The sequence below is a fragment of the Nicotiana sylvestris genome, chromosome 6 (genome assembly GCF_000393655.2).
Source record: "Nicotiana sylvestris chromosome 6, ASM39365v2, whole genome shotgun sequence".
NCBI lineage: Eukaryota > Viridiplantae > Streptophyta > Magnoliopsida > Solanales > Solanaceae > Nicotiana > Nicotiana sylvestris.
In genome coordinates, this window is record NC_091062.1 from 167,089,247 (window position 1) to 167,100,846 (window position 11,600).

General features: G+C 40.3%; 2 protein-coding genes across 6 annotated transcripts; one reads left to right on the top strand and one right to left on the bottom strand.

Annotated features, from left to right (window-relative positions):
* Positions 1–859: 859 nt before the first annotated feature.
* On the bottom strand, positions 860–5,274 carry LOC104232763 (uncharacterized). 5 transcript variants are annotated; one of them, XM_009786031.2, is made up of 3 exons: positions 5,232–5,274; positions 4,396–4,864; positions 860–1,622 (listed from the first exon to the last, which is right to left on the bottom strand). In XM_009786031.2, the coding sequence occupies exons 2-3, from the start codon at positions 4,819–4,821 to the stop codon at positions 1,572–1,574; spliced, it is 477 nt and encodes a 158-aa protein (XP_009784333.1). In that variant the 5' UTR covers positions 4,822–4,864; positions 5,232–5,274; the 3' UTR covers positions 860–1,571. The 5 variants fall into 5 exon arrangements, 3 of the variants coding, with proteins under 3 accessions (XP_009784333.1, XP_009784332.1, XP_009784331.1); XM_009786030.2 differs by lacking the exon at positions 5,232–5,274 and adding an exon at positions 5,057–5,225; XR_712419.2 differs by lacking the exon at positions 5,232–5,274 and having other exon boundaries at positions 1,890–5,050.
* Positions 5,275–10,730: 5,456 nt separating this feature from the next.
* On the top strand, positions 10,731–11,377 carry LOC138871635 (uncharacterized). Its single transcript, XM_070149527.1, has 2 exons — positions 10,731–11,007; positions 11,178–11,377. Exons 1-2 carry the CDS (start codon positions 10,731–10,733, stop codon positions 11,375–11,377), a joined length of 477 nt encoding a protein of 158 aa, XP_070005628.1.
* Positions 11,378–11,600: the final 223 nt, after the last annotated feature.

The window sequence follows — 11,600 nt, forward strand, 5'->3', positions numbered from 1 at the left end:
CATGATATGAAACTTGATGGAAATTCCAATCCTTTCGGAACTTGCTTTAGGTAGATCCATTCCACAGAGCCATAAGATTTTTGGAGATCTATTTTAATCATGCATCTTGGAGATATATGATTTCTAGTATAGGATTTCACCAATTCATGAGCTAAAATGATGTTGTTAGCTACTCTCCTCACTAGTATAAATCCAGCCTGTGCTTTTGATCTCGTCCAAGTCACACCTTTATTCGAGGTTATGAAACGATCGCTACAATAGTAATACCCAACTAAGAGTCGGGATCGAATTCCACAGGGAGCTATATGAATGAGATAAACTAGTATATATTTGGACTAAGCACGTGAAGTATCTAGATTGCACTTCCACAAATATGGTTTGTTTTTACTTCTAAAATTATGCTAAAGATTGCAATTCTAAAAATACAAAACTAGGAAATATTATTTTTGAATGTTTTTCAAATAGTGTAAAAGGCCTAGGGCTATGACCTTCACCTAGGTGTTTGCCTAACAGGTTATAGACTTTAAAGCTTGTTTTGTTGGTCGGGGTGTATTATAGCTATCAACACTCAAGTACCCACTCACTACCTCTCGGTAAGAGAGTGATATTGCCCAATTTGGCTTTCTCAAGTCCAAATGGGTACAGAACAAAACAACTAATAAAATGCTCAAGTCGGGTTTTACTATCTCTAGGTTCAACCCTTTAATTGGGACTATCAATCTCTTGTTCATCCCAAATTCTTGTTAGCCAAGTTTTCCTAGACTAAGTCTCTCTTTTTCAAGTAGAGGCCAAGTCAAATAGGCATGAAATAATGTTTGCAACCATTAATTCTACAATTAAAAGCAAGAACAAGGCTAAATAATAAACACCCAACCATAAACAAGCCATAAATTAAGCATCCATTATGTTTACACACTAGGGTTGGGTCACAACCGTAGTTAAAAATCTAGCTACTCATAATAGGTAACGAAGAAAATAGAGAAGAAAAGATCATAAAACTCATATTCAAAGATTAAAAGACAAAAATCCAATGTTAAGTCACCAAAGTAAGCTAAAGTTGCCTAAAGTAGTAAGGAAAAACCGCTACAGGAGTTCCAATATTCAAAACTAGATCTAATTTCGTGAAACTAGTCTATTTATACAAAGTTGAAAATTTCGGACAAATTGCCTTTTCAGAGGTTCTGCGGCCGCACAATTCCATGTGCGGTTCACACTTTTCGTCAATCTTGACAGGAGCTGGATCTGTGGCCGCACAATTATGAAATGTGACCGCATGTCTCATGTTCTGTGGTCCGCACAAATCTTAGTGCAGCCGCACACGGCCTTTTGCGGACCACACATTTCTGAGTGCAGCCGCTTGGCTGATTTCTGTGACCGCACAATAATTGTGTGGTCCGCATATCCTTTAGTCTTGAGATGACAACTCTCTGAACTTCTGCTCTGATATAACTTCTACGGCTGCACAATAATTGTGCGATCCGCACTTTACACTTGGATCCTGATGGACTTTCCTTTATATTCTGCGGTCCGCACTTGGGCCTTTGTGCCTGATTTTTGTCCTAGAGTTCGGATCACTCCTTTTTGAGTTGGATTTCATCTTTGTGGCTCATTTCCCAAGACTCCTGCAATTAAACATATTTTATCAGTTTTCGAGAATATAATTAAATACTTTTGGACTAAAACGAAAGTAAAAAAGTGCTAATAAGTAGTCAAAATCCCAACTTATCGGCTCCATAAATGAGACCTGCAATTACCTTTTGGATTCTAGAAGCTAGAATCTTTGGGATCAATTTATAGATGACAGAACAACAAGCTACTGGTCAAAATTCCTTTACAGTGGCAAGATTAGTTACTTTAGGGACTAAAGTTATAGTAGTGCAGCTCACAACCTTCAACAATTTACCAGTGTTGAAGAACTCATTCATTGCATCTATCTCTTTATCTTTGACTATGTGCACCTTCTTAAAAAAGAAAGCATTATAACCATTAACTCCAAGTGCCTTATCATCACCAATAGAGCATAATCCAGCATATATTTCCTGATAAAAAATGGGGGCACATAGGTCTAGCTTCTGCTGATGAGTTTGCTTAGGACCCTTGCTCAGAATTCTCCTGCTGGAAGAGTTTGAGCCAATCCATCAGACCTTTATAGAAGCTTATAATCTCATTCTTAATGGCCTTAGGATCAGTCAATCTGTTTCCTGCTAGAGAGCTGATCTCATATATGTTTTTCCTACTAGTTTCTCTCCTTAATAATTATTGAGAAGTACTTAGTATTTGAGTCACCCAACTGTATCCAAGTTGCTTTTGATTTTTGCTTAAGAGCACTTTCCTCTAATAAAAACCATCTCTCCAAATTTTGTAATGTGGTCTTCTCCAAGTCCAAGAGGTTATCTGTAGGAGGTGTATAGTTGATGTTGTATGGTAGATAACTCTTGTTGAGCCTTCTCAATCTTGTTGCTAATGAATTTGAATTCCTCATTATTCATCTTCTTCGGCAATGGTTTAAGTGATTTTAACTTCATCCATATGCTCCTCATTTTGCACTTTGCATGGTTGATCCCATATGCTTTACACAATAGCTAGGAAATTCCCATGATCTGCCCACATATTAAAAAAATTTAATGGTACTTTACCATTCCGCTGAGCTGAGTGTAGATATATTATCATAGGGGCATGATCAAAGATATTTGGAATATCATATTCTGTGAAGACATGTCCCCATTTCATCATACATTAACAGTTTCTAAAGCATTTATCAATTCTACTACATACCCACTCATCTCCTTGTTGCTTATTAGTCCATGCATAGTACTCTCTTTTCCAAGGCAATTCATTTAGTAACAGATCATGGACACAGTTAGAGAAGTCTTGAATTTCAGCTTGAGTAACAGAATTCCCCATTTGTCTGTTAGCTGGATACAAAGTTGCATTGAAGTCTCCAGCAGTTAGCCATGGTACATGGTACAGTTACCCTTTGTGAAATGTCATGTAAGCTATCCCATAAAGCTTTTCGTTGTTCCATGACATTATAGTCATAGACTACAGTAAGGAGACAGTCCCTTGTCTTGCTTTGAACATGTCAGTGAATAATTTGAGCATCTTCCTTGAGCAGTTTTACTGCATACCAATTAGTGTCCCAAATTAACCAAACTCTTCTATTAACTGCATGCTGGTAGTTTTTCAGTATTCCCCAGTTAGCCACTATGCTATGCATTACTCTAGAAACATTATGTTCTTTGACCCTTGTTTCAATAATACCAGCTAAATTTATATCTTTGCTCTTGATGTAATTTCTCAATTCCTTTTGCTTGTACCTCTTGTTCACCCCTCTTACATTCCAAAACAGCCAATTCATGATTCAGTTGTTAAGTCATCCACCTTTGTATAGAGGTAGGTTGATCTCATCACAGTTCCCTCTTTGCAAAGCCTCAAAACCATTTTTAGTTTGTACAACAGATAGCACAGAAAAATTGCTAATATTAAACTCAGGATTAGCTTCTACTGGTTTGTCTCCGATGATCTGTACAGGACTAGCTGGAGACTTTCCTCTCACACTTTGTTTTTCCTCCACTCATGTGTTACAGCTGAAGTCTGTTGCTTATCCTTCTGTTTCTGAGGACTCCTAGGATGTATCTCTTGGATTATGTTCTGCTTTTCTGCCGTCACCTTAGTTGCATCCAACTTGATTGGGCCTTGGTTTTTCCACTGTTGGACAATCTTCCTTTTTCTCAGCTGACAATTATCAATTCTCCTTGGTGGATGGCATTTATGACCAACTACTTGACACTTCTCACAAAATTCTGGCTTCTAATCATTGGTTACCAGTTGTTGGAATTGCCTCCCATTAGGATCTATCACAGTTATTTCTGTAGGCAGAGTTCTGGTCACATCTACTTCAACAAGCATTCTGGTATATGAAATTCTAGTATGCTTATTTGTGCACTCATCAGCAAAAATAGGGGTGCCACTAGCACTTACTATTCGACTCAGAGAATTACTACCCCCAACAATTCATCGACAGTTTTGGAAATGTAACCCAAAGAGGAATCTCAGTTTCACTGAAATCAAAATCCGGGGTCCATGGCTTTAAGAAGATAGGTTTGTTGTTGATTGAGTAAGGTCCTGCATAATAAATTTCATCCCTATCTGCAATGGACTGAAATTTAATGACATAGTAACCTTCTTCATGTAGAAACAGGTCTGGCTCATCTATTTTTGCCCAGTGTAGACCAATGTATCTCTTTATTGCATTAAATCCCTGTACTTCTCCGATAAAATAAGCAATTAAAGCACAACGCCACTTTTCTGTTTCCCTACTTACCTCCGTTTTCTCTAATTGCATTGCTGGCAAGCCATTAACAATTTGAGGTAGGATATAGGTCAGGGCCATACCTTTTCTGCATATCTGTTCTTCTGAAATAAGCTCACCCATGCAGTAGGCTTCTTCGCTCCAACGTCATCCATGGCTTCATTTAGAGGTTCTGTACCCTTGCTGTTGGCAATTGTTGGACCAATAGTTGCTTCAGTAGGTATAGTTATTGTTGGATTGACCTCAATTATTGTTTCATTGGTTTCCATCAGTAGAGCTGGTGTAGTTGACGGTGAAGGACTCAGATCCAATTTCTTCGCAGTTATTGATGTAGAGGAGATTCCTTCTTTCCTCAGTTCAGATTGTTCGATTTGGTTAACTGGCGTTGTAACTTGTTCCTTGTTTATTCCTATTTGTAGGCGAGCTCCAACTGAGCTCCCAAATGCGATGATGGGATGTCGCTTTGCTTTTCCTCGTCCTCTTCCGCGACCTCTTCCTCTTCCTCCCATGGCGAAACACAGTGGCGTATGTTAGTTAACATGCGCCGAGAGCCTAGAAAGAGAGAGAAAGTTATAAATTTTCACATGCGCTTGAACTTCAACCAAATAAAAAGTCCTCGTGATCCGCCTCTGTTCAGAACTTAAAAGTACAAACCTAACAGTTTAAAGGTCAAGACTAACAGTAATTGAGGTTCAAAGTTTAACTTCAATGACAAAATGTAGCAATATCAGTATGATTCAAAACCTTTTCAGTAGCATAGTCAAGGAAACATAAGCGCTGTCTAATGGGATCTTAATTCGTAACTCAAAAACTGTTTTTGGTATCTGTTATTCTTCTAGTCTCTTGATTCAAGTGTTGTTGGCTTTCATATCCGTTTCTTGGAAGTTGATTACAAGAATAGAACTAAGTAATCATTTACCTACATAACTGAAATGGACAAAGGATCATACATCATTATGCACTGGAACACCTACACACCTATATTAAATACTAGTCTTTTGTTACGTGAATTTTGACACCTATTTTGACACGTGAATTTAATCTTCATAATTGCAAAACTTTAAAAGATACAACAACAACAACCCAGTATAATCCCACTTAGTGGGGTCTGGGGAGGATAATGTGTACGCAGACCTTATCCCTACCCTAGGGTAGAGAGACTGTTTCCAAATAGACCCCCGGCATCCTTCCCTCCAAGAACTTCCCACCACCTCTCGATTGGAAGTGAGGGTTGCTTACCATCAGAGCAAAACTTTAAAAGATCATATAACTATTATATTAAAAATTATATCTGAGTTATATATAAATTAAAAGTTGAAGTGTAAGTTCTTGAAAATAATAATTGTTAATCCTGTTTAACTAACCCAATAAAAAAAAAACATAGAGGTTCTCTATCATCTCAGTAGATATATTCAACTTAAAAGTGTTGACACAGAATTTTTTTTTTTTTGATAATTTTTAAATATATTTCTGATTTGTATAAAAGTTTATTTTTTTGGGAGGTTTGATTTCTCGAACTACAAATCCTTTTTTTTTTTGGGATAAATGTTTTGGCTTTGTCCATAATTTAGTGCATAAGGAGATAGTGCAAGGAGAACTAATATATACAAAGTTGTAGACATTGAGGAACATTAGAAAGAGAAAAACGTATCAATTTTTGAAATTGTTGCGTGTTGGGTTTTGGCTCAAATTCGATTAGGATATATTTTATTTGGAACAGTAAAATTTTAATGATTTTGAGTCCCAACTAGTAGGACTTAAGTCATATATAGTTTAAATAAGGAAAGATTTAATAATTAAAATTATAATTAATTTTAAAATTATAAATATTAATAAAATAAATAAATAACTATTTCGTTTAATGTGAAATCTATTTTAAAAGGGTAAAAAATATGAACGACATTTCGCTAAGGGCCTTCGCACTTTTAATATACTGGTTTCTATGAACGTGCATTGCACGTTAAAAGTTGCACATAATGGTTTAGGCAATTATTTTTATGAAGGAACACGATATTTAAGTAATGAGAGAATTATATACAATACAACAATAATTTAAATGCCAAACAATATCATTACATTTGTAACGACCAGATTAGCCATTTTGCTTTCTAGAATCTTGTTCCCCTAAATAAGACTTCCCGTACTTGCTTTTACTGATTTATGACTTGCGGAGATGGTTGGTTTGAGATTTGGAAGAGTTTGGGTTGGAACTGGAACACTTAGTTCCTTAAGGTTGGCTTAAAAGGCCAAGTTTGACTTCGGTCAACATTTTGAGTAAACGACCTCAAAATCAGGATTTTAAGGTTCCAACAGGTTTGTAAGATGATTTCGGACTTGGGCGTATATCCGGACCGGATTTTGGATGACTCGGAAGTGTTTTGGTGCCTAGTAGTGAAAGTTGATTCACTAAGGATCTTGAAGTTCTTAAAATTTGGTTTGGAGTGGGGTGTTTGTGATATCGAGGTCCGAACGGAAGCTGAAGCTCCAGTTCTGTCATAACTGCACTTGCGGTTGGCCAGCCACAGGTGCGAGACCGCAGAAGCGGCTTACCCATCGCAGATGCGGCTCAAGGGGAGGAGCCCAGGTTCCTCAGATGTGGCCCCTCTTCCATAGAAGCAGAACCGCAGATGCAGTCCCAATACTGCAGATGCAGCCCCAGCTGGCTCGGCCAAAAACCGCAGAAGCGGGCAATCTCATGCAGAAGCAAGACCGCAGATGCGGTCCCCTAACCGCAAGTGCGGAAATCACTGAAGGCAGTGTCCTTCATTTAATACGGGAATGTGTCATTTTTGACACATTTCACACCATTCTTGGGCGATTTGGAAACTTCAAAAGGAAAGAATTCAGCCTAGCATTGTGAGGTAAGTTATTTCTACCTAATGTGAGTTTAATACATAGTTTAGGGGTAAATTACACCGTGTAAATTAGTAAAAATTATGGGTTTAGAGTAAAACCTAGAGTTTTGGTAAAACAAGATTTAACCATGAAATTCGTTATGGAATGAAGTAAAAATCATATATTCTTGATCCTTAGGTTATGGGTAACAACTTCCTTCGAAAATTTTCCGAATCCGGGCACGTGAGTCCGGCGATGAATTTTAGGAACCTTGCATTTAGGGTTGGGAAATTACTTTAATAGTTAGAATATGAACTCTTGAGCATGTATTGACTAGTTCTTATCCCATTTGAATAGTTTTGGATCATTCAACTCCGATTTGAGGGTTTGAGCGTATTCTTGAATTTAGAAGTAAGCTTTGGAGCAAGGTGAGTCTCCTTTCTAACTTCGTAAGAGAGAATTAACCACATAGGTGAATTAAATTAATATATGTGACTATCTGTGGGGGCTACGTATGTATGTGGTGACGAAAGTCCGTGCGTAGCTACTATTATGCTAATTGTCCGAGTAATTTAGGACCCGTATCATGCTATACATGCAAATGTTTGCATCCTTACTTGCTACTAAGATCACTTAGGACATGCTAGAAATTGTAAATGAATATAGACGGGCATTCCCAGTTCGACATAACACAGTTTTAGGGTCACTACGAGCTGGACTCGTCGTGAAACTCACTTATTCTTAGAGAAATGATGTGTGCTAGCCTTCCCTACCATCGTCCTATCCGCTTCCAGAGCTTATTATTTATCAACTAAAAATAGTACAAAGGAAAAGACAAGGCTGGTCCCAGATCGACAGGGGGAGAAGAAGAAAGTAATACTCACTTACTTGAGAACTTGTATGAATTAATTGAGTATAATTGAGCAATGTATGCTTACTTGATAATAAATTTCTATTTGTGGATCGGGAGGATCGCCTCGATAGAAAATAGATGCATCTATGGTTCACGCCATTCGACCCTCTGGCAGTGCACATTTTATTATTATATCGGATCGGGTCGTACGACCTCGGCACAATGTGCGCATGTTATTTATGTGGAACTTTCCGTGAACTACACTGCTTAAATGCTTTGAAATGTAACTTATTACATGATATGGTTGAAATTGATATGTTGTTAAGAAAGAATATCTTATTTCTCCTTTTTCTTGAACTATCATTATATCCATGCTATTCATGCTTAGCATAACACTTAAACTGTATTATTAATTGACCCTAACAGGTGTCAAGTCGACCCCTTGTCACTACTTCTTCGAGGTTAAACTGGATACTTGCTGGGTATATGTTGTTTATGTACTTATACTACGCTTCTGTACTTAACTGTCCAGGATCTGAGGTAGGTGCATCTAGCTACCCATCCGGCGTGTGATCCTGATACTTGACCGAGATCTCACGGTGAGCTGCCCCTTCTGAGCCGTTCAGCAGCATGCTAGAGTTTCTTCTTTTGTTATTTACTGTCTATTCTATTTCAGGCAGTAAAATAGTTGAATTTTGGTACATTCTACTAGTTGCCCTAGTACTTGTGACACTAGTTCCTGGCACCCACATTGGTAGACTATTTCTCTTGGGTTGTATATCTATTATTATGAATTTGTTAATTATCGACTGTTTTAAATTAAGGCTTGGTAAATGTTGGGATTGCATGGTAAAATACATGAGAACTCACTAGTTGAATAGGGTTTGCTTGCCTAACAACAATGTTGGGCGCCATCACGACCTATAATGAAATTTGGGTCGTGACAACATGGTATCAAAGCTCTAGGTTCATGTAGGTCTCACAAGTCATGGGCAAACCTAATAGAGCCTTACGGATCTGTACAGAGACGTCTGTACTTATCTTCGAGAGGCTATAAGGTGTTAAGAACCTACTTTTTATTCATCTTCTGTCGTTCTGTTGATGGTATACTAAATTTCCTTCTTTTATTCTCTCACAGATGGTGAGGACGCGCACGGCAGATGTTCCAGACCCGGAAGGAGCTGCTCCCCCCATTGCTAGAGGTCGAGGAAGAGGCCGGGGGAGGGCACCGACCCGAGGTAGGGGACGAGGGTGTCCCAGAGCTGCCCCAGTTGCACCCTCAGCGGACCTTGCAGGGGATCCTATAATTGAGGAGCAGGGCGAGATGCCCGCAACTGAGCCTACCCCGGCAGATTTCATGACATCACTGGGCTTCCAGGAGGTCATGTGCCGTATGCTAAAGTTCATGGATTCTATGACCCAGGATGGTTTATTTCCAGCAGACCCAGCCATATCTCAAGCGGGAGGGGGAGCACAGGCCCCTACTGCTCAGGCTCCTGGTCATGCAGCTGCAGTATATAAGACTCCAGGTGCACTACCCGCGGATGGGGCTCAACCAAATTACCGCAGTGGTACCTGAGCCAAGACCGCTTGCGGACGGCGATCCATAGAAGTTATTGAACAGATGGACTAGGCTACACCCTCCTATCTTTGGAGGTGAGCGTCATGAGGATGCCCAAGATTTCATTGAGAGGTGTAGGGACATACTGCACAACATGAGGATATTGGAGTCTCATAGGGTTGACTTCACTACTTTTCAGCTGGAGGTTAGGGCCCGTAGATGGTGACAGTCTTATGTTCTTGGTAGGCCAGCAGGTTCTCCTCCCATTACTTTGGGTCATTTCACATAGCTTTTCTTGGATAGGTATATTCCACCCTTTGAGAGGGAAGAGTTTCGATATCAGTTTGAGCTGCTTAAGCAGGGTCAAGATATTAGTGACCGACTACGAGGCGAGGTTTTTTGAGTTTTTCCGCCATGCACTGATGATACTTCCTACTGACGTAGAGAGAGTGCAGAGGTTTGTTGCAGGGTGCATTCTGGTATTAGAGCCAACATGGCTCGAGAGGTTGAGATGAGGACTTTTTATCAGCTAGTAGTAGAGATTGCTTGGAGGATTGAGGGCTACTGTCTAAGAGGTAGAGAGAAGATGCAGCAGGACAAAAGGGCTCGATTCTCTGGAGAGTTTAGAGGTGCCCCGGCTAGAGGCAGAGGTCAGTTTGGGAGGGGGCAACACAACAAGCTCCCATATTCAGCACCACCACCTTTTCGAGGTGCTCCAGTGCGCCCCTATTTTAGCACCATACCAGAGAGTTCTTACCACCCACCAGCCATCCAAGTTTCTTCCAGTGGGTATTCAGGTCTCCAGGGTTCTTCCAACTCCTACTTCAGTGCTATATCGGAGAGTTCATACCGCCCACCGGCTATTCAGGCTTCTTCCAGTGGGTCTACATGCCATCAGTGTCATACTTCAGGGCAATAGGTCACCACACCAAGGGGTTGTTTCAAGTGCGGCGATCTCGGTCATATGAGGAGATACTGACCCCGACTTCGGGGCAAAGCAGTACAGTAGGGTCAACAGCCCATGATTACAGCACCAGCTGCCTAGTCGCCCAAAGGCAGAGGGCAGACTAGTAGGGGTCATCCTAGAGGTAGAGGCCAGGCAGGGAGAGGTCAGACAGCTACTTCTCAGCAAGGTAGAGGTCAACCAGCCGGCGCTCCAACCAGATTCTATGCTTTTCCGTCAAGACCAGATGCATGGTAGGGATGCTTCAGTGCTATTTGATCCAGGGTCTACCTATTCATATGTATCATCTATGTTTGCTAACTTTTTAGATATTCCTCATGAGTCCTTGGGTACTCCTGTTCATGTGTCCACTCATGTGGGCGATTCTGTAGTTGTGGATCGGATTTATCGGTCCTGTGTGGTCACATTCTATGATTTTGAGACTAGAGCAAACCTCCTGTTGCTTGATATGGCCGACTTTGAGGTCATCCTGGCATGGATTGGTTATCCCCATACCACGCCATCCTAGATTGCCATGCCATGACTATTACTTTAGCGATTCCAGAGTTGCCAACGTTGGAGTGGAAGGGTTCCTTAGTCAATACATCTAGTCGGGTTATCTCTTTTTTGAATGCTTGACATATGGTCGGGAATGGTTGTTTGGCTTATCTAGCTTATGTTCGGGACACCACCGCAGAGTCTCCGATGATTGATTCAGTTCCAGTAGTTCGGGAGTTCGCCGATGTGTTCCCTTCTGACCTTCCTGGTATGCCACCAGATTGTGATATTGATTTCTATATCGATTTGGCTCCAGGTACCCAGCCTATATCTATCCCACCATACTGTATGGCTTCGCAAGAGTTGAAGGAGTAGCTTGAAGAGTTGCTAGCAAAGAGGTTTTTGAGACCGAGTGTGTCACCTTGGGGTGCACCAATGTTGTTTGTGAAGAAGAAGGATGGGACTATGCGGATGTGCATTGATTACCTCCAGTTGAACATGGCTACCATCAAGAACAAGTACCCATTGTCGTGCATTGATGATTTGATCGACCAGTTGCAGGGTGATAGGGTGTTCTCTAAGATCTACTTGAGATCAG

Excerpts from the sequence above, each read along its gene's own strand:
- LOC104232763 (XM_009786031.2), bottom strand. The coding sequence starts at position 4,821 with ATGGGAGGAAGAGGAAGAGGTCGCGGAAGAGGACGAGGAAAAGCAAAG. Across the intron at positions 1,623-4,395 it reads AGAACAGATATGCAGAAAAG|GAGTCTTGGGAAATGAGCCA; the intron begins GTATGGCCCTGA and ends GTTTAATTGCAG.
- LOC138871635 (XM_070149527.1), top strand. The coding sequence starts at position 10,731 with ATGCTTTTCCGTCAAGACCAGATGCATGGTAGGGATGCTTCAGTGCTA. Across the intron at positions 11,008-11,177 it reads GGTCATCCTGGCATGGATTG|CTTATGTTCGGGACACCACC; the intron begins GTTATCCCCATA and ends TGGCTTATCTAG.